General features: G+C 31.7%; 1 protein-coding gene across 4 annotated transcripts in view; it reads right to left on the minus strand.

Annotated features, from left to right (window-relative positions):
* The window catches only part of LOC134721154 (phosphatidylinositol 3-kinase regulatory subunit alpha-like), a 142971-nt gene that overhangs the window by 65355 nt on the left and 53267 nt on the right, over positions 1–24349 (minus strand). For all 4 annotated transcript variants that reach the window (XM_063583984.1, XM_063583962.1, XM_063583967.1 and 1 more), the window contains exon 3: positions 1827–1910. In XM_063583984.1, the coding sequence (XP_063440054.1) occupies positions 1827–1910 (84 nt within the window). The remainder of the gene's footprint in view (positions 1–1826; positions 1911–24349) is intronic.

Consider the following 24349-nt stretch of genomic DNA (forward strand, 5'->3'; position numbering starts at 1 on the left):
CAAATCAACCCAAACTACACAAAGATGTAAAGAAAATAAATGATTAGCTTGAAAAATAAATATACTATATATTAAATCTATCTTGGATTGCAATGAGTATGCTCCTTAGGATAAGGGGAGTTGCCCCACTCACTGCAATTATTCTCTTTCTTTATACAATATTAAAAATACCCAAACTTTGTGGCCTGTGTGAATTGAATTAAAACAGGTTCCTAGGAGCTATGCTGCCAATTTTTTTATGCAGTCAAAACATTTCAGTACAGACCATTTACTTTAATGGGGTGCTATGGATTTCACCCCAAACTAGCAAGTTTTTAACCGGATTTTTGTGACAAAAATGTCGGTTATTAAATTGGGGATGCTCGGCGGGCGGGCGGCAATCAAATGTTGTCTGTGCATTAACTCAAGAACCGTTCAACCAAAGCTTTTAAAATTTTAATATGTTGTTACTGACAACTAAATGAAGGTCAAGTTCAATAATGGCCATTTTGACTTTTACCGTTCAGGAGTTATGGTTCTTGAAAGATTGAAAAATGGTGTTTCCAGTCGTGTCCGTGCATTTACACATGAACTGTTCTACCAAAGCTTCCCAAATTTTAATATGTTGTTTCTGGTGACAAAATGGAGGTCAAGTTCAATAACGACGTTTTTGACTTTAACCGTTCAGGAGTTATGGTTCTTGAAAGATTGAAAAATGGTGTTTCCAGTCGTGTCCGTGCATTTTCTCATGAACCATTCAACCAAAGCTTTTCAAATTTTAATATGTTGATACTGATGACAAAATAGAGGTCAAATTTGATATTGACAATTTTCACTTTCACCAATCATCAGTAATGGTTCTTGTGATATTGCCAGGACACAAATAAAAGCTAATAAATCCGGTTTGCTGTCGTTGTGACAGCCTCTTGTCTTTTGTTTTCATTTAAGCCTGGCATCAACATATCTTTCAAAATATAACCTTATTACATATAATTAAATATTGTTAGAAATATGAAAACAGCCTTTTTTTAGTTGCCTGCTTTTCAATTGAGGAAGATTCAATGGCTGATTTTTTTTTTATTAAAAATACACTCTTTAAAATACATTGTCTACTAAATCTTTAATATCTACATTTTTTTCTGATGAAAATACTCTACTCATGAAAACATTCTAGTCAAGAAGCATATATGTCAGTGAATATATTTCTTTAAAACAGTTCTAGTCATTCCTTGTTTATAAGTGTTTCAGTATATAATAAGAACATATTTTATGTCATCAATTGGATAATCACACTATGTTAAGATTTCAGTTTTGGTTAAAAAGTGTTTTTTTATCTGACAATACCTATTCATTTCATGTTGGTTTTCAGTGTTTCTTGGGGTTTTTTTTCTCAAGAAACTTGGTTTGTTGAACTGCTTGTTTAAACTTTTTGGCTGATAAAATAAAGTATTTTTCCTACCTACCGACCCTCTAGTCTGAAGGTACAGTCGGAAAACTGCAAACAAACATATTTTTAAGGTTGGCCTTTTGGTTCTAAGCATTTAGTTGTTAACAAATAATTGTTCATTTCTGTGTCATTTTTGGTCTCTTGTGAAGAGTTGTCTCATTGGCAATCATACCACATTTTTTTCATATTGTATATGAATTTCTTAAAATTTACATGAGGCAATTTTCAAGTTAGATTTTAGATATGAAAAGGTGATGACAGTTTATGGTAATACTTAATGCCCACATTGCCTACAGAGAGGGCATAAAAAAATGGATTTTTTTTATTAACACACATAATATGTTTGGTGGATTGATATAATGATTTCAGATGTTCACGAGAATGTTTATTTAATACTCACAAAATGAACAGGTAACTGGTCTGACAAAATAACAATCTACTAAACGATGAGGAAGGGGGACAACTGGCGGTGGTGGTACTGGCTCTGTAAAATAAAACAATTCATGTTAAGTTACTGAGGAAATAACAATCTACTAAACGATGAGGAAATAACAATCTACTAAACGATAAGGAAATAACAATCTACTAGACGATGAGGAAATAACAATCTACTAAACGATGAGGAAGGGGGACAACTGGTGGTGGTGGTACTGGCTCTGTAAAATAAAACAATTCATGTTAAGTTACTGAGGAAATAACAATCTACTAAACGATGAGGAAATAACAATCTACTAAACGATAAGGAAATAACAATCTACTAGACAATGAGGAAATAACAATCTACTAAACGATGAGGAAGGGGGACAACTGGTGGTGGTGGTACTGGCTCTGTAAAATAAAACAATTCATGTTAAGTTACTGAGGAAATAACAGTCTACTAAACGATGAGGAAATAACAATCTACTAGACGATGAGGAAATAACAATCTACTAGACGATGAGGAAATAACAATCTACTAAATGATGAGGAAGGGGGACAACTGGTGCTGGTGGTACTGGCTCTGTAAAATAAAACAATTCATGTTAAGTTACTGAGGAAATAACAATCTACTAAACGATGAGGAAATAACAATCTACTAAATGATAAGTAAATAACAATTTACTAGACGATGAGGAAATAACAATCTACTAAAAGATGAGGAAGGGGGACAACTGGTGGTGGTGGTACTGGCTCTGTAAAATAAAACAATTCATGTTAAGTTACTGAGGAAATAACAATCTACTAAACGATGAGGAAATAACAATCTACTAAACGATAAGGAAATAACAATCTACTAGACGATGAGGAAATAACAATCTACTAAACGATGAGGAAGGGGGACAACTGGTATTGGTGGTACTGGCTCTGTAAAATAAAACAATTCATGTTAAGTTACTGAGGACATAACAATCTACTAAACGATGAGGAAATAACAATCTACTAAACGATAAGGAAATAACAATCTACTAGACGATGAGGAAATAACAATCTACTAGACGATGAGGAAATAACAATATACTAGACGATGCGGAAATAACAATCGACTAGAACATGAGGAAATAACAATCGACTAAATGATGAGGAAATAACAATCTTCTAGACGAGGAGGAAATAACAATCTGCTAAATGATGTTTCTCAAAAAATAAAAATCTTCCTCAATTATGAGGAACTGGCCACAACTGGTGGCTGTCGCAGGTGTTGGCCCTGTAAAAAAAAAACTCGATGTTAAAGTTACTGAAAAATGAAAATCTACTAAAAATGAAGAGATGACAATATAAAAAAGAAGATGCGGTATGATTGCCAATGAGGCAAAAAATTCTGTCCCCAAAGAGACCAAAATGACACAGACATTAACAACTATATGTCACTTTACGGCTTTCAACAATGAGCAAAGCCCATACCCCATAGTCAGCTATAAGACTGGTTGTGGAACTTGCACTGTAAAAATGAAGCAATCCAAGTTAAGTTACTAAGGAAATAACAATCTACCTAAGGATGAGGAAGGGGCACAGCTGGTGATGGTGGTATTGGCTCTGTAAAATAAAACAACTCATGTTAAGTTACTGAGGAAATAACAATCTACCTAAGGATGAGGAAGGGGCACAGCTGGTGATGGTGGTATTGGCTCTGTAAAATAAAACAACTCATGTTAAGTTACTGAGGAAATAACAATCTACCTAAGGATGAGGAAGGGGCACAGCTGGTGATGGTGGTATTGGCTCTGTAAAATAAAACAACTCATGTTAAGTTACTGAGGAAATAACAATCTACCTAAGGATGAGGAAGGGGCACAGCTGGTGATGGTGGTATTGGCTCTGTAAAATAAAACAACTCATGTTAAGTTACTGAGGAAATAACAATCTACCTAAGGATGAGGAAGGGGCACAGCTGGTGATGGTGGTATTGGCTCTGTAAAATAAAACAACTCATGTTAAGTTACTGAGGAAATAACAATCTACCTAAGGATGAGGAAGGGGCACAGCTGGTGATGGTGGTATTGGCTCTGTAAAATAAAACAACTCATGTTAAGTTACTGAGGAAATAACAATCTACCTAAGGATGAGGAAGGGGCACAGCTGGTGATGGTGGTATTGGCTCTGTAAAATAAAACAACTCATGTTAAGTTACTGAGGAAATAACAATCTACCTAAGGATGAGGAAGGGGCACAGCTGGTGATGGTGGTATTGGCTCTGTAAAATAAAACAACTCATGTTAAGTTACTGAGGAAATAACAATCTACCTAAGGATGAGGAAGGGGCACAGCTGGTGATGGTGGTATTGGCTCTGTAAAATAAAACAACTCATGTTAAGTTACTGAGGAAATAACAATCTACCTAAGGATGAGGAAGGGGCACAGCTGGTGATGGTGGTATTGGCTCTGTAAAATAAAACAACTCATGTTAAGTTACTGAGGAAATAACAATCTACCTAAGGATGAGGAAGGGGCACAGCTGGTGATGGTGGTATTGGCTCTGTAAAATAAAACAACTCATGTTAAGTTACTGAGGAAATAACAATCTACCTAAGGATGAGGAAGGGGCACAGCTGGTGATGGTGGTATTGGCTCTGTAAAATAAAACAACTCATGTTAAGTTACTGAGGAAATAACAATCTACCTAAGGATGAGGAAGGGGCACAGCTGGTGATGGTGGTATTGGCTCTGTAAAATAAAACAACTCATGTTAAGTTACTGAGGAAATAACAATCTACCTAAGGATGAGGAAGGGGCACAGCTGGTGATGGTGGTATTGGCTCTGTAAAATAAAACAACTCATGTTAAGTTACTGAGGAAATAACAATCTACCTAAGGATGAGGAAGGGGCACAGCTGGTGATGGTGGTATTGGCTCTGTAAAATAAAACAACTCATGTTAAGTTACTGAGGAAATAACAATCTACCTAAGGATGAGGAAGGGGCACAGCTGGTGATGGTGGTATTGGCTCTGTAAAATAAAACAACTCATGTTAAGTTACTGAGGAAATAACAATCTACCTAAGGATGAGGAAGGGGCACAGCTGGTGATGGTGGTATTGGCTCTGTAAAATAAAACAACTCATGTTAAGTTACTGAGGAAATAACAATCTACCTAAGGATGAGGAAGGGGCACAGCTGGTGATGGTGGTATTGGCTCTGTAAAATAAAACAACTCATGTTAAGTTACTGAGGAAATAACAATCTACCTAAGGATGAGGAAGGGGCACAGCTGGTGATGGTGGTATTGGCTCTGTAAAATAAAACAACTCATGTTAAGTTACTGAGGAAATAACAATCTACCTAAGGATGAGGAAGGGGCACAGCTGGTGATGGTGGTATTGGCTCTGTAAAATAAAACAACTCATGTTAAGTTACTGAGGAAATAACAATCTACCTAAGGATGAGGAAGGGGCACAGCTGGTGATGGTGGTATTGGCTCTGTAAAATAAAACAACTCATGTTAAGTTACTGAGGAAATAACAATCTACCTAAGGATGAGGAAGGGGCACAGCTGGTGATGGTGGTATTGGCTCTGTAAAATAAAACAACTCATGTTAAGTTACTGAGGAAATAACAATCTACCTAAGGATGAGGAAGGGGCACAGCTGGTGATGGTGGTATTGGCTCTGTAAAATAAAACAACTCATGTTAAGTTACTGAGGAAATAACAATCTACCTAAGGATGAGGAAGGGGCACAGCTGGTGATGGTGGTATTGGCTCTGTAAAATAAAAAAATAATTCATGTAAAGGTACTGAGGAAAAACAATCAACAACAGGTTTAAGAAGGGGTGTTCATGCAAGCTCTGTAAAAATAAGACAACTGCTGTTAAAGTTATTGACAATATTATAAACAATAACTTCAACAATGAGCAAAATCGCAACTGTATATAAAGCTGAAAAGGCCTTTCTTGACAAAATGAGAAAAACAAACATACAAGATATTTACGAAAGACCATATGCAATGACAACCCCTGAAATACAGGCTCTTGTTACTTTGGACATGCACAAACAAAATGAGGCTGGGTTAAATATTGTGTTTAACTATTACTGTTCTACCAGATGTGGCCTTGGGAAAAGAAGTACTGTATACATATATATACATATATGAATGCCAATAAATTACTTGATAGCAATCATTAAAGTAACTCAAAAAGTATTTTTTTTACTACTAAATATTTTTGATGAGGTCTTAAATTCATTAATTCTGTGGGTAGATTGGTACAGCCATATTGTCGCCAATCATAATGATTCAGGGTACAATTGGTACTCAGAGCCTGTTTACCTATAACCTGTCCTTCAAGGATACCACACCTCATTAGCTTATGTAAACCTAATTAACCCCTGACAGAAGACATTAAACAAGCCCATACAACATATATATAAAATACAATTTAAAGGTTTAACTCTTTGATACTAATATTCTCGAAATAGCTCCAGTGGCTGAAAATATATCAGTTCATGATGAGCAGATGGCCCAGAACATGAAAATGTTACTTAGAATAAAATCTAATATCGGTACATCAAAGTGGATACTTTTTTATATAATAAGATATCTGCAAAAGACTGTAATATTGTATTTACTAGACAATTATCATTATAAGTACAATTTTGTCTACAATATTAAGCATGAAAGTCATAATTCATAAAATAGGGGTAAAATATCTAAAGACTAATATCCATTTTTTTTGGTTGCGTCAGTGCAAAATAAGTGAAGGAAACAAAACCCCAAGAGTACTTATACAAGAAGACAAGTCTTTCATTTTCACAAATCACCAAAATTAGTTTTTAAACCCAGTACAAAAAGACTGTAATTCTATGTTCTTTATGTGCTACTTTTCCAAAAACAGATTACATAAAATAGAAAAGGACTTTAAAATACCAGACTTTTCTTATAAATAATTAAATAAATTTTCTGTATCATTACATCATCTATAATATAAAACGTATATATATATCATTATTATTATTATTAGATATATCCCAGCTTGCAATATAACAATTAACAGATGAACTTACTGACACAGTGACCTACTGACATAATTGAAGATACACTTATAATTATACCACTATCAAGATAATAAAAATACCATAAACCCTGATAGGAAGTTTAATTGGTTAAATCATTTAACATAGGATATCTTGATACAAAATTTATCTATAAAATGTCTTTTTGTTGTAAAAGAATATCGATCAAATCCCAGATATATATGATTCATACAATGAAATCTTACATTTTAATGGAATCAGTAATACCTATGGATAGAAAACGTTATGATATGTTTTAAAATATAAGAATTTCTGACTTAAAAAGGATCTGTTTAACAGGTTTTTAGGTACAGCAACAGTATAAGAATTTAAATTCTTAGAAAAATATAATTTTACAAAATATAATTTTCCTAACAAAAAAGAATTTAATTGGAATTTCAATCTATAAATTAGCATTTAGATAACAAGCCTTTAGGTATTAGTATTGCATTACTTGACACAATTACTTAGACATTTAAACCTTTTGTTTATTCTAATGGTCGAATAACACAAAAAAAATCATTACAATTTATTTTTCATGGTACCTGTACAATATACATATATATGGACTAAAAATAGATAACTTCCACTGAAATTTAACTTATTACACAACAGATTATGCCATATGGGCCTTGTTCATTGTTGAAGGCTGTACAGAGACATAACACTAAACAGATGTTATTGGTCTCTTGTGAAGAGATGTCTCATTATCAATCCTTACCATATCTTTTTTTTTATATTTAGTTATAGTTTTACATGTTTCTAAATCTATATTTCAGTAACTTACAAATTATTTCAGTCAAATTTTACACTTTCTGTCCATAAGAACTATATCAACTCGAAAAACATTTTTGCTGGTGACTCACTATCATTAGTGCAACAACTTGTTGTTTGGCTTCTTTAATAGATATATTTGTATGATTGTTTATTTTTAAGTCAGTTGTGTTGTCTGAAATGTATATATTTACAAAGTTTTTGTTGCTGGATCCCAATTATTGTCGCAGAACCTATCATGTCTGTTTGGGTAATTGCTCATACGATATTTTGTCAATTTAACCAACAAGTGGGAGGTTCATCTAGATTATAGAACCAGGTTTAACCAACTAGTGGGAGGTTATCTAGATTATAGAACCAGGTTTAACCCACTGTTTTCTTTTTGTATAATGCCTGTACCAAGTCAGGAATATGACAGACATTTTCCATTTCTTTCCAAATTGGTTGATATAAGTCTCACATTTGTTTTTGTCAATTTTTAATTGGACATCCTCTTTTTGAATATACTGTAGTTATTTTTGTTAATGTTTTTTTAAGACTTCCCCTTTCAGAATTAAGTCTGTAGATGTAGAATTCAATATTTTTGTTAATGTTTTGTTAGTATTGTTTATATTCTGGTCATATTTTCTTCATAGGGCCTCCTACATTTACAATAAAAAGATTAAGAGCTTTATATTAGATCTACATATCTCCATCTGTTATTACATGTAGCCTACTTATTCCTCACCCAGAGAACTAAATCTGTGCTGATATTTTTACAATTATACAACTTTAATTACAGTCATATAAAGTTCAAATACAGAATTACAGTAGGCAGTGTAATATATATCCTGTATAGTTAAAGTTTACAAAAACTAGGATATAATAATAATACAGTCAACTCAAGTTCAATGGGTTGTTTTTTTTCTTTTTTGTCATATTTTGTTGGAGTGTCTCAAAGCAGACAGAAAATAAAAAGTTGGCTTTACGCAAGACAATAGTTTTAACTGAGTCAAAATTATCCGAAATCATCTTAGTTTTCCTTTCATTTTTTTATACATAAATAATAAGCTGTTTGTTTTCTTGTTTTCTTGTTTTATATTGATGATAGGTAGATGTTTCACGTCCGGCTATCCTGTCTAGATACATTGTTTTACATTGTCATTTCGGGGTCTTTTATAGCTTACTATACAGTATGGGCTTTGTTCATTGTTGAAGGCCATACGGTGACCTATAGTTGTTAATTTCAGTGTCATTTTGGTATCTTGTTGAGAGTAGTCTCATTTGAAATCATACCACATCTTCTTTTTTTTATATATATATTAACAAAATTATATAATTTCATAAATTCAGTTGTGACTCAGAGGGGTCTGGGATTACTAGATTTGCTACTTGCTTATTCAGTCCACTAGCAAATACAGTGGTCACTATGACTAGGTCATTAAAATGACCACTCATGTTTGTGATTAATTGTCCTTGTAGGAAAGCAAGGGGTCTATTGTACCCTACTGACCTCAATATCTGTTAGATCAAATGATTAATGGGGTAGAACCATAGGCTGTTTTATCAATCATATATTAATTGGACCAGAAAATGGATTTTCATTCAACAAACAAATATTGTTAATTATTTATATGCACTACTTTTAATCTAGATTTAGTAAAAACTGAGTTTGAAAAATGATGATTTAAAATATCCATATCAGATCAATTATGATTAAAGTTATAAAATGTGCTATGGCCCCAATCTGTTTTTCAAATGAAACTAATTAGTTTTAAATCATTTTTCTATCTATTTCACATATATCATTTTCAGGTTGCAAAAAAGAAATATTGAAAAGTATTTTTCCTCCTCCATAATAATGAATCAAGGAGAGTTCAGAAAGTTGATAAGGTACACAGCCTGTCAAACCCTTATAGAAACTACATTAATCTCTGACATTAGATAGGAAATCTATTTGAAATTTGGTAATAATTACCTTTTTCTTAAATGTGTGTTTCATTCATAAATAAGAAATCTGATACTTATTTGTATGTGTTTAAAGTGCAACAGAACTATTAACTAAGCTTTTACCATGCACTATACATCAGCTGTCTAAGTACAAGATTGTCTCAAATATTTTATAAATCATTTCATTTAAGATGATCAACTGATCAACAAAAGAAAAATCTTTTAGTGTATGGATATCAAAAAAATTTCAAATGAAATGCAGAAAACTTATAATGGTGCCTTAAATGGGTTAAAATATGCACATGTTATCATATTCTTTTATAGGATTGTTTGCTTTCAAAAGTAAAGTAATTAGGTCACATCCGTTCTTTTCATATTGCTGTGCAAATACACTGGATCCAAAAATATCCACCTAAGTTCACCAATCAAACTTTTACTTACGATTGGTATTCTCATTTCGTTCATTTATCAAATAATTTAAGTTATTAGTATCTCTCTGTCAAGACTAACTTTTAAAAGTACATCCATTTTTACCTTTTTAGAAGGTCAATAAAAATAGACTGTTGTTTAATTCTATCAAGAACTCCCCATAATGCTACTATTTTAATGAAATTTATTCATAGTAAATGACTGCATGATAAATCATTTGACTACAGGCTGATAAAATGAAATTGGAATTACATAAATTAAAGCACTGTTTGGTATAAAATCATAATCAACATGTAAAAGCATGTTCTTTTGTTAATATCAAACAATGTAGAATTCAAAAAATTCAAAACAAAGGCTATCTAATTTTACAAAATAGCCTCTTTCAAAAAAAAAATAAATCTTTTTCTTTTGTTCCAAAGTCAGAAAAACCTTTTTAGTACTTGTTTGACCCCCATATGGCCTTGAATCTTAACAAAGGCAGCAAGCAATTTTCTGCCCCATTGAACCATCTGTCAATATGATGACCACAAACAAAGAACTGCATGCTTTACAAAGAAGCCAGACCTTGATAAAAGTTTTAGTTCACTGCATTTCAATGGTCTAACATAAGTATCACACTGACTTACAATCAAGTTCTAACTTGTGCGTCCTTGACATCGTTCAGTTCATTAAGGTCACAGATGTTAATCTTTCAAAAATAAAATATTTAGAAAAAAAAATCACAATTGGTTACTAACAACAAACAAACTTAAATGTTGTCATTACTAATAATAATGTATTGACTGTTAACAGAAAATAATAAATTATTTATCTATAGTAAATTCAAAAAGAAATATGAAACTGAGTCTTATTAACTTAAAGAGAATAACTTTGAAATAAGGAAAAAAAATACCAAATTAAGGGTATTAAGTGACCATCTTTTGGAAATTGAAAGGGGTAAATACAAAAATAAAATAAAAAAAGAACGTTTATGTCAACATTGTTGTCTAAATAAAATAGATGACGAAGAACATTTTTTATTTACATGTACAAAAAATAAAGATTTGAGATTTGAATTTTTGCAGAAAGTTAGAAATATCTATTCAAATACAGATAATATGGATAATTTGGATAAATTGGTTTTATGTCTTTCTTGTCCATCAATTACATGCCACCTCTGTAGCCTGTTTGCTGAGGTTGCGGGTTCTATAAACACAGATATGTCAAACCAAAGACGTCAAAATAGATATTTGCTGCTTGAAGACTCTGCACAGCATGCAGTATTTAAAGGGGTAAAAGCAAACACTGGTTACATACAAGTCATAATATCAAATATTATATTACATTAACATGTTATGGTCCTAAATTAGTTGCTAGAGGTAAAGCAGCCATCCCCATCATCTTTTTTTAAAGTCAAAATATAAAAAGTAGGTCACAGCAAACAAGTGTTATATTGTAATAGGATTACATTGGTGACCGCTTAAACCTTTCTATGAAATACACTTCTAACAAAACTCTTCCCGATTGTTACTCAAACTAACAGGCTTGTCTGAAGGAAATGAAATTTTGAAGAAAAATAAAGTTAATCCTGTAAATCATTGTATTTAATTTGTTTTATACAAAAAAAGGTCACATTATGGTCAGAGATTATATAACCTAGGTTTCTTTATTAAGTGATGAATTGAACAAAAAGAAATATATGTGTGAACATAATACATATATAATATAATGTATACGTAGACAGGCATCATATCTTACTTAGCATACAGAAGCTTAATTGATGACAAAACCATATGAATTATTAAAACTAGAAACTAGTGTTCAATATCTAAGCAATGCCAGTGCCTCATGACTTAGACTATATTAGGAGTTCATTGTGTCACTAACTTATCTGTCCTCAATACATTATGGGTTCAAAATAATGTCATTAATATTTTATTCCTTCGACCTCTATGTCATTTCAGGGTTACTAGGATTAATATTGATTTTTGAGCCGAAGCTGTTTCATTGGGCGAGATCTGTTTCTTCTTTCAGTTCATTTGAATTTACACACTAAAAAATAAATTTCAAATTTCTGAAGTTTAAGGCTAATTCAAGCCACTGTTTTATTAATCTTTCTCAGGATTGCTTAGAGCCATTTAAAATCCAAGGAACATGTGGTGTAAACCCCAAAAGGACCTTAAAACAATAGCCAAAAATGTGGCCTGAACAAAGGAAGATCAATCTGTAATTTAAATCATGAAATTCACCAAATTGAATTTTCAATTTTTAAGCCAGTGGCGGATCCAGGGGTAGGGTTCTAGCGGTTGGACCCCCCTTTTTTTGGACGATCATTGCATTGAATGGGGACATATAGTTGGAACCACCCCTTTGTGTTGGGTTGGGAACCCCTCCCCTTTTTAAATGGCTGGATCCACCCCTGGTTTAAGCACCAACACCATGGGCATGATCAGAGCACTGAGTGGAGTTTCATTGTAAGTTAAGTCAGTGGCAACGTAAAAGTATTCAATAAAAATAACAATAAGATGATTTTTGATCTTTATATACCGGTCAGATTTCAAAAGTGTATTCTCTGCAAATTGTTTAAAGCTCAAAGTCCTATCTTTTCTTGTGAAACACTATATCACAACATTTAAAACAAATTGCAGCCAAGTGAAATAACCCCAAGTCAGCAGAAAAAAAGCTGATAAGAATGTTATCAATCGGTTAGTAGGGTATTGATTCTATTAAATTATTCTTTTAATTCCTTACATAGCTCTTATCAATCAACATCCGCATCAATTACTTTAATAAGAAGAATTTTATCCAATCTGCTGTGAATGGCTAATTCTGAGTTATAAACCACAGAAAGCAGTGTTATCTGTGGGTCACTAGGACTATTTATTGAGGCATAATGTATTGTATGGAGTGGAGTATTGGAGTGGAGTGTTGGAGTGAACTTTTGGAGTGAGATTTTGGAGTGAAATTTTTGGAGTGAGATTTTGGAGTGAAATTTTTGGAGTGAGATTTTGGAGTGAAATTTGATGAAAAATTTTGTAGTGAATAATTTAAAAACTATACTGAAATAGAAATAAAAAAATGCATGCAGTGAAGTATTCGAATAATAAAGTTTCGAATAATAATGTGAACGACCTCATATCAACAGTCCTTTATAAACAATTTCAAATTCTCCTGATCTACTGATGCATAACTAAGAGTTATATAATTATTTAGCATTGTGATTTCCCAATCTCGTAAGAATCTGGCAGCATCCTCATTAGGAGAATTTAACATGCTCGTGTATTAGGTTTAGTCCCAATTTCCATTCTTTATTATATTATATTATTTTGTAAAATGAACAAAAAATCTTCACATTATCATGTTTAAAAGTATCATATTTATTGTTTTTGCACTGTTGTTTTTAGTTTTTTAAATGATTTACAAATTAATTGACTTGAGCTCCTGTTTAAATAAAAAAAAGAATGTTTAAATGTTTTCAACAATAATGAAAGTATTTTCATTTTCTAAATTTAATTTAGATGAAATTTGGATTTATGAAAAAATAAGTTATTAATTGGTATTACCTAGCTATCATTTCGGTATCAATAGAACACAATAATAAAAGATGTACTGCAATTACTGTGTTATTTCCTGGATTTACATTGAGAAAATATTGGTACACCTGGGGTGTGAAGTTAAACCTTCGTAGCAGGCTGAGCTATAAATATAAATATAAAACATAGGTAATATGGTAATTTTTAATACAGGCACTGGTATAGATACATCAATAGTAATATAATATCATATATATATATATGATAAATCTCCAATATGTGGATACATATTAACAAGAGAGATTGGTCAAATTTCAATACATTTTGTATTTACAAAACTATTTAGTTATAAGGCATATAATAATTATGGTCTCAATAAAATATATAAGTCTTGAGATTCATTACGTATGTTGGTTGAAGGAACCGCATTCAATAAAAGTTGAAAACAAATGAACCAACTACTAACGTTGTTGTCAAATCTATAAAAGATATTGTTGAAAATCTATATAGGAAAAAAGAATTATTCACAAACTTATAATTTCTTGAGGAATAATAATGAATCAAAACACGGACACATGTACCTTCTTCCAAAAGTTCATACAATTAATCTAGAAATAATTAATGAGGCATTCCGAACTGGTCAAATAGTTGGAAACATAAACATTCCTTACCGACCAATCATCAATAAGTGTAACTCTCCCACGAGCTATGAAAGATTACTGGGTCTAATCTTAAAACCATTATTGAAGAGGCATAACTTTTACATTCAAGATACAAAAGACTTCATTAATAAAATAGAGTCACACGAGGTCACAAAAGAATGCATCCTTATTGCCTATGATGTAACGTCGATGTACACAACTATGAACTTTGATAACTTAGAAGAAACAGTTATCAATTCATTAGAATCAATTGACACACAAGAATATAGTTTCAGCAGATTTTACTATAATGTTCTTTAAACGGTTGCAGTATTTCTTTGCGTGTGAACTGGGTTATCACAGGTTTCAGGTAATAATATATTATGCAAATCATTTGCGGGTTGTACCAATATAGAAAATAATTTAAAAATATGTGATATTGAAAATTTTTACTTTATAAAAGAAAAAAATCATTTGCGGGTTGTACCAATATAGAAAATAATTTAAAAATATGTGATATTGAAAATTTTTACTTTATAAAAGAAAAAAAGAAAATGAATATACAGATAAAAGAAATTATGCAAGAAAATTATAAAAAACTGTTTTAAAAAAAATCGAATTCGTTAACAGAAAATAATAAATTATTTATTTATAGTAAAGTTAAAAAGAAATATGAAATTGAGCCTTATTTAATAAAAAATAACTCTGAAATCAGGAAATGTTTTACTAAATTAAGGGTAAGTGACCACATTTTGGAAATCGAAAGGGGCAGATACACGAATATAAAAAAAGAGGAACGTTTATGTCAACATTGTTTTTTAAATAAAATAGACGATGAAGAACACTTTCTGTTTGTATGTAAAAAAAATGAAAAATTGAGACTTGAATTTTTACAGAAAGTTAAAAATACTTATTCTTATATAGATAATATGGAGAATTTTAATAAATTGATTTTATGTCTTTCGTGTCCGTTAATTATGCAGTATGCTGCTCCATTTGTTAAAAAGTCATGGTCACTGAAGAGGGTGGACTCGACAGCTGCATGATATGTACATATGTATATAATGTCTTATTAATTTGTTCTTCTTTGTTTTTGGAAAGATTAGAACTTGTTCTAAATCTTTACTTAGGCACCACCCTCCCTAACAACAGGACAGGTTAGCTACTGTTACTAAATGTATTCACACTAAAATATAGTTCCCTATGGTTCTCATGTATGTGCACATAATACACAAATAAACTGAAAAAACTGGGTACATTATTGGAGCAGTTGATTCAAGAATGTATGTCATTAAGGTGTGTTGATGTGCAGGCCTTTTTAAAAACATTTTGATTATAGGTAAGTGGGTATTGATTCAACTAGTATGATTGACAACTGTCATTATCACTAAACAATCAGAGACAAGGTGGACCTTTAATTACAATGCCCCACCTCCTAAACTGCCAATCAAATTGACCACATTACCTATCAACCTCTGTCTTACATAATTACACAGACCACTCTAATATTCATCTAATTCTTAATACACAAGTATTTGACCTCATAATTGAATACACACATGTGTATATTATTTGTTTGATATTTATTAGGATGATAGATTTATTTAATGCCTATTACTTTTGATCTACATTACATAAAGTGATTCTGTAAATTATATCTGAAAGATAAATGATTAATGGATTAACAAAATCTTAAAAAAATGAAATATGAATATAAATATGAATATATAAAAGGTATTCAAGTATGGCCTATAATTTACTTTATAAATTTCCAATAATCATCTGTAATTAATCAACAATTTAGATTTGGTAACTTTTTTTTATCAGGAATTGGCTTGAAACAGTTTTAAAATTTATAAACTTTTAATTATAACAAAACATTGTTTATAAGTTTATTTCCCATCAATCATTATGTCTATTTTAGTCCTTTGAATTTTTATTAGAAGTAAATATATATTTTTGCAATCAAGAAAGAATCCACATTTCAATAAAATAAGTTTTTTAATTGGTTTACATTGAAAAATAAAATTGAAAATGCCCTGTATTGAAAAATACTTTAAAATTTGATCAAAAGGCACTCTAAAACTTTTAATTTTCAATGCCATATAACCTCTGTTTCAACTAACAAAATGCAACTAACAAAATGCCCCAAAACAACATTTTTAGATTATTTTTGTTGGCACTTTTTAGCTGTTGGTCTAAATTTATGTCTTACAAGGATAGTTGGTAACATTTACTAGAAGAATTTTTGCATTTTTATGTTTTTTTAAACATGTTCAGAACCGGCAACATAATTTTGATTAGATATAAACTGCAGTTTAAATAAAATTGTGCAAATTTAGAGACCCATATTATTTAATTTAAGCTCATTTATCCTCATACTGGAAAACAAGTTTCCTTCTAAAGATCTGCTGTAAATGCAATTTTCAGCAATAGTGCTTTATAAATGTTCATTTTCCCCCACCATACATGTACCTTAGTATGAAATAATTCAAACTACTGTTCTAATCTTTCCATGAGTGATATCCATCACTTTGATTTATGATGTACTGTTTTAGTAATTGTTAATTTGTATGTCATGCCTTCAACCCCATTGGGGTATAACTGTGCATTTGTTTGTTTAATAAAGTTAAATATATCTGTAGGTAAGGTGTTGAGTCAATGGGGGCTGGTTGCATTCAGTATCTGATAATAGGGTTAGAAAGGTTCATATGCCCTCGTCTCGGGCCCACAATCTTACAGACACCTCGTGAAAAGCCCTTTATATACTAAAGGTCCCACCAAAATCGTTTAGATTCCAAGGGCAATGATTGGTCCCACCGTTACGATTGGTTTTCTGCTCCAGTTTCAGAAGGTCGTCTTTTATGCTTCTATACACAATTGGGTCAAAATTCATAATCGGGCCCACACCATAGCCCACTGAGCAGTTACAAAATATATCCCTTAGTTGAACGGCAAATTACAAAATATGAGAAGGGGTGTATGACAATGTTTTTTATCCAACTAAAGACTGGCACTCTTACATCTGGGGAAAAACAATGAGAACGAACTCTGTATTACCCTTAAAATCCCAAAATATGGCATAATAACAATACACATAATATACACAAGTCATAACAATAACAATTTTCTCATTTACAACCATGTTCATACACGCTTAAAGTTTGCTCAGGCGGAAAACAAAAACAAGTTATCAGAATCTAAGCAGGTACTCTCAAATAAAACGGATAAATAATCATGTGTACATCAAGTTGTATCTAACTCCTAACCATTACAATATATATATCAAGATATTTTACTATTAAAGGGTGACTTCGAAAGGATAATTTCTGATACAAAAATGAGGTGGGGGTTCCTGGCAGATATTTTTTTGAAAGTGTACCTATTCATCGCTAATTTTATGCAAAAAAGTGACTTCCCCTAATATGGGATTTGTCAATGACCTTATCATTTGGCAATAGGAATTTGAGAACTATGCACAACTTTTTTTTTTGCCCATTAGGACTGTGCAATTCAATGTGCTCTTTGTCACCAAAAGTCAAATGACACTCCCACAAGGTGAGTTAATGAGAGGAGCATATTTCATATTTTTAAATGAACATGACCAAATAATTATTCTGTGATCAAAATTTAAATCAATATTTAGCACTGTAATATTTCTTTCTTTATTTTTAATGAATATTTGTTCAAAATTGAACAAAACATTTAACCCCCTGACATTCTACTACTTCTAGAATAATATACTATATACTCTAAAATTTCACCAAAAAAAAATCACTCCAAAATCTCACTTCAAAAATTTCACTCCAAAATATCACTCCAAAAATTTCACTCCAAAATATCACTCCAAAATCTCACTCCAACACTCCACTCCAATACTCCACTCCAACACTCCACTCCATAAAATACATTATGCCATTTATTGATCAGGATTTTTCTTTGACACCATTATAAAACCACTTGAGACACTGAGCTGGTTTATTGATTAGGGAAAACCATCACATTTCCTGACATGGAAATTTATAATTATCCTGTCATATGTCTGCTTACACACCCTGTCATTTCTATCTAACTTACTGTTCTCAGAGGGATCAAATAATTAAATATTATTCCTACAACAAATTAATAACAGAATTACTGATGGTCTGATATAAAACTTTATAGAGGGATGTATAGAGCAGGGTGGAATATAGCTGCGAAAACGTAGCTCTTAAGGTCCTTTTGATAATTTTTGATATTTGCGGATCTATGACAAAAAAAAAATCAAAGGACAATAGAGCTACGTTTTCGCAGCTAGGTGGAATATACATCTCAAAAACGATTATCAACCAGTTGTTATGTGGTTTTTTTTTTATATAAAGGGGGCAGTCATAATAGGCTCATAATAATTCAGCCCAGAATTTAGTCAAAATTTAAATTACTATATATGATCTTAAATTTGCTCTTTTATGACTTAATAAAGATGATATTTTGAAAATAAATATATATGGCAACACTTAACCGATCATCTCAGCATAGTGAATTTGTATAATTTTTGGTTGAAACAGATTTCCCTTTAAACTGGTTTGGGTAAGTTAACTGTTATTTCAGGTTTGATCATTTTGACACTTATTTTTTTTTGGTTATCTGACATCATGTAATGATAATGGCTAAATCACTGATTCAGATAACTTAATTTTTCGTGTTCCTAAGGTGCCATTTCTTGTCAGATTTCAAATTATAAATGAAAGCATAAAGTTTTTGATTTCAATTTCACGATGTCTGATTAGTATAGTTAAGTTTATCCAGCACAGAAAAAGAAACTTGGACAAAAAATCAACAGGCAAACATTATGCTGTTTGCAAATGGTCCGAGACCACCATTGTCGTCCCTTGATTTTCGTTGTTCACAAATATAGTCCCTAGTGTTGACAGTGGGTTACTTGCCATTAATTTTTATACCCCTTCCAAATTTATTTCTCCATGTTCACTGCCTCAAATTGCAAGTAGGGGGATGAAATTACACTGTAAAAAAATTTGGGTCCAGAATTTTAAAGGAAAGTAGTGATTTGGTCCAGCTGAAAAAGGTTGAAAATGAGCACTTCGGAAGCTGTCAAAAGATTTCAAGACGCCCTAAACATAAAATTGTCCATATTTTGAGTTAGAGGCGATGAAGTTTTCTATAAATTTGATATAATTTGTCCCAAAAGTAGTACAACACTCTGTGAAAGTTTCATTGAGAAAGCGCAGGTGGGATTTTTTTTATTTTCATTTATGTTCTAAAAGAAATGCACTACGAATTAATTGTGTTCTCGGACCTAAGAGGTGAAATCTGTAAATATAGAATTTGTACTCCGGCAACTTCCCTAAATGATTTGATGGTGTCAACTTGTCAAATAGCATGAAACTAAAGGATTTAAACTTTTATTTTATAGAATTTCTGCAAAAACGACCAATTTTGGCATTTTATGGTCAAAATAGGCATTTTATAACTTTTTCAATATTGATGCATAAATGGCATCCTGACTTTCTATCTGACAGGTTTTTATGTGTCAATATTTGTGTTTCTATGCCTTTACCTGCTTCTTTTACTTATTTATGAACTCTGAATCTACAGAAAAGAAGTTTATCTCAGATAAAATGTGCAAAATGTGTTGTATGAATGACCCTTGTCTAACGCCTTGTTTGGAGGAAGGCAATAGTGGGGAGCTTGGTATATAAAATTTGATGTCCATATTAGAGACTTCACTAAATTAGTATCAAATGCACTTTACAATGTCTATTGTACCTGTTCCATTTCACATACTATATTTCTTTTCTTCTGTAGGATAGCAAGTGGTTTAAATATAAGCCTGTTGAGAATAAATTGCATGCAAGTTTTTCCATAAAAAGGCAAAAAATTTTGTTTCAGCCCATACTGCTTGTAAGAAAAGTTAATTGCAAGAGTCTTTTTGTGCTCAGATTTGTTGTATCATGTCACATGAGTATAGAAATGATAAAAAAGACACACATTTTTATTTTTTATAGCCTCAATATGCATTTTTTAATGTAAATATGTGGAACGGCCTTAATTGACCCTAATTTTTTTCCAGTCTTACTTGGCCTAAGACCCTTTTAAACTAATATATGTTATTTGTAACTTTTCTTTCCATTTAAAGTACTTTAAAAATACATATGTAAGGATTATTTATAACCAAAAAGCTTCAAAAATTTAAAATTGCTGGAAAATATTACATCTTCATGTAAGGCTCCACTTCATTGAAAAACCTGAATTTTTAGGTGCAGGCTCATATAAATTTGACTTTTGAATAATTATGCCAAGTCTGATAAATCAAATGAGTACTCTATTGCTTTAAGTACATGATAAGTTATATATTAAGGCATTTAAAAAGTATTTTTTTGCAATATTTTAATTTTTAAAGCCCCAAATGTTGATAGTTGAAATTTTTCAATTTTAACGTCAAAATTTTACACGCAAAGATGAGTATAGAACTTAACTTAATGTCTATAATATACATCCTATTGGCATGAAACTTTGTAAGTAGTGTTATAATACATTAAGCTTTGTTCATACCAAGTTTTTTTAAGATTTGTCAACTCTTTCTACCCTATTAGGTCCGAGACCACCATTGTCGTCCCTTGATTTTCGTTGTTCACAAATATAGTCCCTAGTGTTGACAGTGGGTTACTTGCCATTAATTTTTATACCCCTTCCAAATTTATTTCTCCATGTTCACTGCCTCAAATTGCAAGTAGTGGGATGAAATTACACTGTAAAAAAATTTGGGTCCAGAATTTTAAAGGAAAGTAGTGATTTGGTCCAGCTGAAAAAGGTTGAAAATGAGCACTTCGGAAGCTGTCAAAAGATTTCAAGACGCCCTAAACATAAAATTGTCCATATTTTGAGTTAGAGGCGATGAAGTTTTCTATAAATTTGATATAATTTGTCCCAAAAGTAGTACAACACTCTGTGAAAGTTTCATTGAGAAAGCGCAGGTGGGATTTTTTTTATTTTCATTTATGTTCTAAAAGAAATGCACTACGAATTAATTGTGTTCTCGGACCAAATATTGTAAACCAGACTGTACAATTCATTGCAATGGCGAGAGTTTTTAAATTACTTGCTCGTCAAATTTGAATCATAGACCTTTTTATAAATCAAGGAAATAATCCATTTACTCCTCATTGTCAATGTTGGGTTGCTGTCATAATCACTTACAACCAATATCTCCTTTCAACCACAATAAGCATTAGTATACTTATCTTATATCATTAATATACAGCAAGCAGATGTTGAGACTTTGTACAGCTCAATAACTTATGGTCGTAATTGGTAATAAAGATAGACCTAAAGGGATAAGGGAGATAAAAATAGATCTGTTAAAATAAGGCATCATAAATAATTCGATGTTGACCTACAAACCTATTTAACTCCTTGTAAATTGACAAAATTCAAATAATCAAACAAAATCTTATCCTTGTTTGATTTCAGAAACTTGGTCATTGACAGATATAAAGAAAGTTGGTTACCCACCGACTTATGATTACAGAATCTTCATACAATGTTTGTTCTACAAAACTACACACATCTTTCATTTTCCAGACGATCTTCATTAACATTTTTCTACATTTTTTATAATAATTTGTTTTCTTTAAAGGATGTTTAAACATGGTAAACCTAATTCCTTGTTATCATCAATACCGTAATTGTTTTGGGAGGATAAAACAGCCATAAATAGGGTATATTAAAACATTTTTAAATATAGTTTTTGTTATAAAATTGTTTTTTTGGTCACAATGATATTGGGAGCCAATATACAAAGGAACAGCAGTATATAAGAATATTTATAGACACCCAAGAAAATATTATACAATAGCCAATGAATCACAATAATCCTGAAGACATTGGTCATTGCCATACTACTGACCAATAGTACATTACTGTAAATGACCAATACAAAAACATCAAATTAAAAAGAAAGGCATTATTAGTATATGTATGTTTAGCCAGTCTGTCTCATGCATACACTTATAAATATTGACCCAACACAAAGAAAGCTGACCACTAATACATAAATAATGTGGATGATTCTGGTCAATGACATATTAATACCTGACCACAGGTAGGCCAAGGGGTATTTGGCATTTTATCACTGGAAAGGACACTCACCCAAATATCTTCTCATATTGTTTAAAGAAGAGATTAAAATTTGAATAAAAATCTTGATAACCAAATTTGTAGAAGAGAAAAATACCCTGTTTAATTGTTAAGCTGGAGGCAAGTCAAAATATATAAATATTAAAGAACAATTAATATTGGACGAACAGAAAGACAGCAATGACATGTATTCTACTAAATATTTTTGGCAGAAAAAGGAGTGAAATATTGAACTCAAGCTATCAATGTTTGGTCCCTAAATCATATGTAACAATGTAGTTCCCAGAGTGTTAGCCATGTTGTTATGTATTCTATTGAAAACATTCAAATAAGATGCAAATAATATGGACATATCCTGACAATCTTTGGGTGTCTGAGAAATAAACTAATCACATAATATATCAATCAAGTATAAAATGTAGGTCAAGGTGACACATATTGCATATCAATGTTGTACTATAGAAGAAAACTGTTATTGTGGATTATCATTAATACCTTATCATACTTAAAATAATCTGGCGTCAGGAAAGATATACAAAGGTTTATCAACCTTATTCTATATACTCCAGTCGCATACAGGGCAGCAACAGAAATTCAGGAGGTCAGGAAACGGAAAAAGGTCAAGTTGATGTCAAATTTGTAATTCTGTGCATATTTCACTTATCAAATAGCGGAACCTCTCACAGACTTTCACTTTTTTTTTAGTAAGGTTTTTTAGGCAATATAAGTCAGGATAGGGAAAAAGGTCAAGTTGATGTCAAATTTGTAATTCTGTTCATATTTCACTTATCAAATAGCAGAACCTATCACAGACTTTCACTTTTTTTTTAGTAAGGTTTTTCAGGCTATATAAGTCAGATGACAGATTTCATTCTACCAATAACATATACATTTATATCATTAATTGCCTACATTCTAATTACAAAGCTATAGGCACCACCCTATCTATCATACAACACAAAACAAAATAGATGTAGCTTAACGACTTCTTTCAGGTGAGACAGTTTAACAATGAACTTTTGAAATCATACATATGTTGGGAGTTACTCAGAAGTTAAACCATAACAGTCAAAAACTTGCCTTTAAAATGAGTGGTGAAGTCCTTCACCTGGTTCCTTGCATAAAGATTTGTGGAGCCAGCGTGACATTTATTTTGATGCACCTGAAAGCATTTTTCTCTAACGAGAGGTACTGCAAGGTATTTACTGCATAATGTATTCCAAAACATGACAATGACAGATCACCATCACGGTAAAAATAGAGTTATCTATCTTTAAAAAACATCAAAACTAATATACTTCTACACAAAATATTAGGAAAATTTTAATTTTTGGCGGGAAGGGGTTAAATGTTTTTTCATTAAAAAAAATAGTATTAAAACTAAATCAATTTGCCCTAAATAGCTATTTTCAAAATATCTTCATTTGCATTTTCTAGCGTTACATATCAAATAACAGCTAGGTTGCTCTTAAAACAAGGTAACACAAATCTAATTTTCAGATTGGTTCATCTAGCATCAATTCTGTGCAATTGAAATTCTTATAATAAACAAGAATGAAGTGTCCACAGTACACCATGTCTGACTCACACTATCACTGTCCACCTTGCCAGACTCACATGTACACTATCACTGTCCACCATACACAATGCCTGGCTAACACTATCACTGTCCACAGTACACAATGCCTGGCTCAAACTATTACTGTCTACAGTACACAATGCCTTGGTCAGACTATCACTGTCCACTATGCCTGGCTCAAACTAACACTGTCCACCATGCCTGGCTCATGCTTTCACTGTCCACAGGACACCATGCCTGGCTCAAACTAACACTGTCCAAAGGACACCATGCCTGGCTCACTTTTTCACTGTCCACAGGACACTATTCCTGGTTCAATAACTAACACTGTCCACAGGACACCATGTCTGGCTATCACTATTACTGTCCACCAGGCCTGGCTCACACTATCACTGTTTGTTGATTTAAGAAATTGTGGACAAAATCCTTATTTGGAAAAATA

The sequence above is a fragment of the Mytilus trossulus genome, chromosome 1, assembly GCF_036588685.1.
Source record: "Mytilus trossulus isolate FHL-02 chromosome 1, PNRI_Mtr1.1.1.hap1, whole genome shotgun sequence".
Classification (NCBI taxonomy): domain Eukaryota; kingdom Metazoa; phylum Mollusca; class Bivalvia; order Mytilida; family Mytilidae; genus Mytilus; species Mytilus trossulus.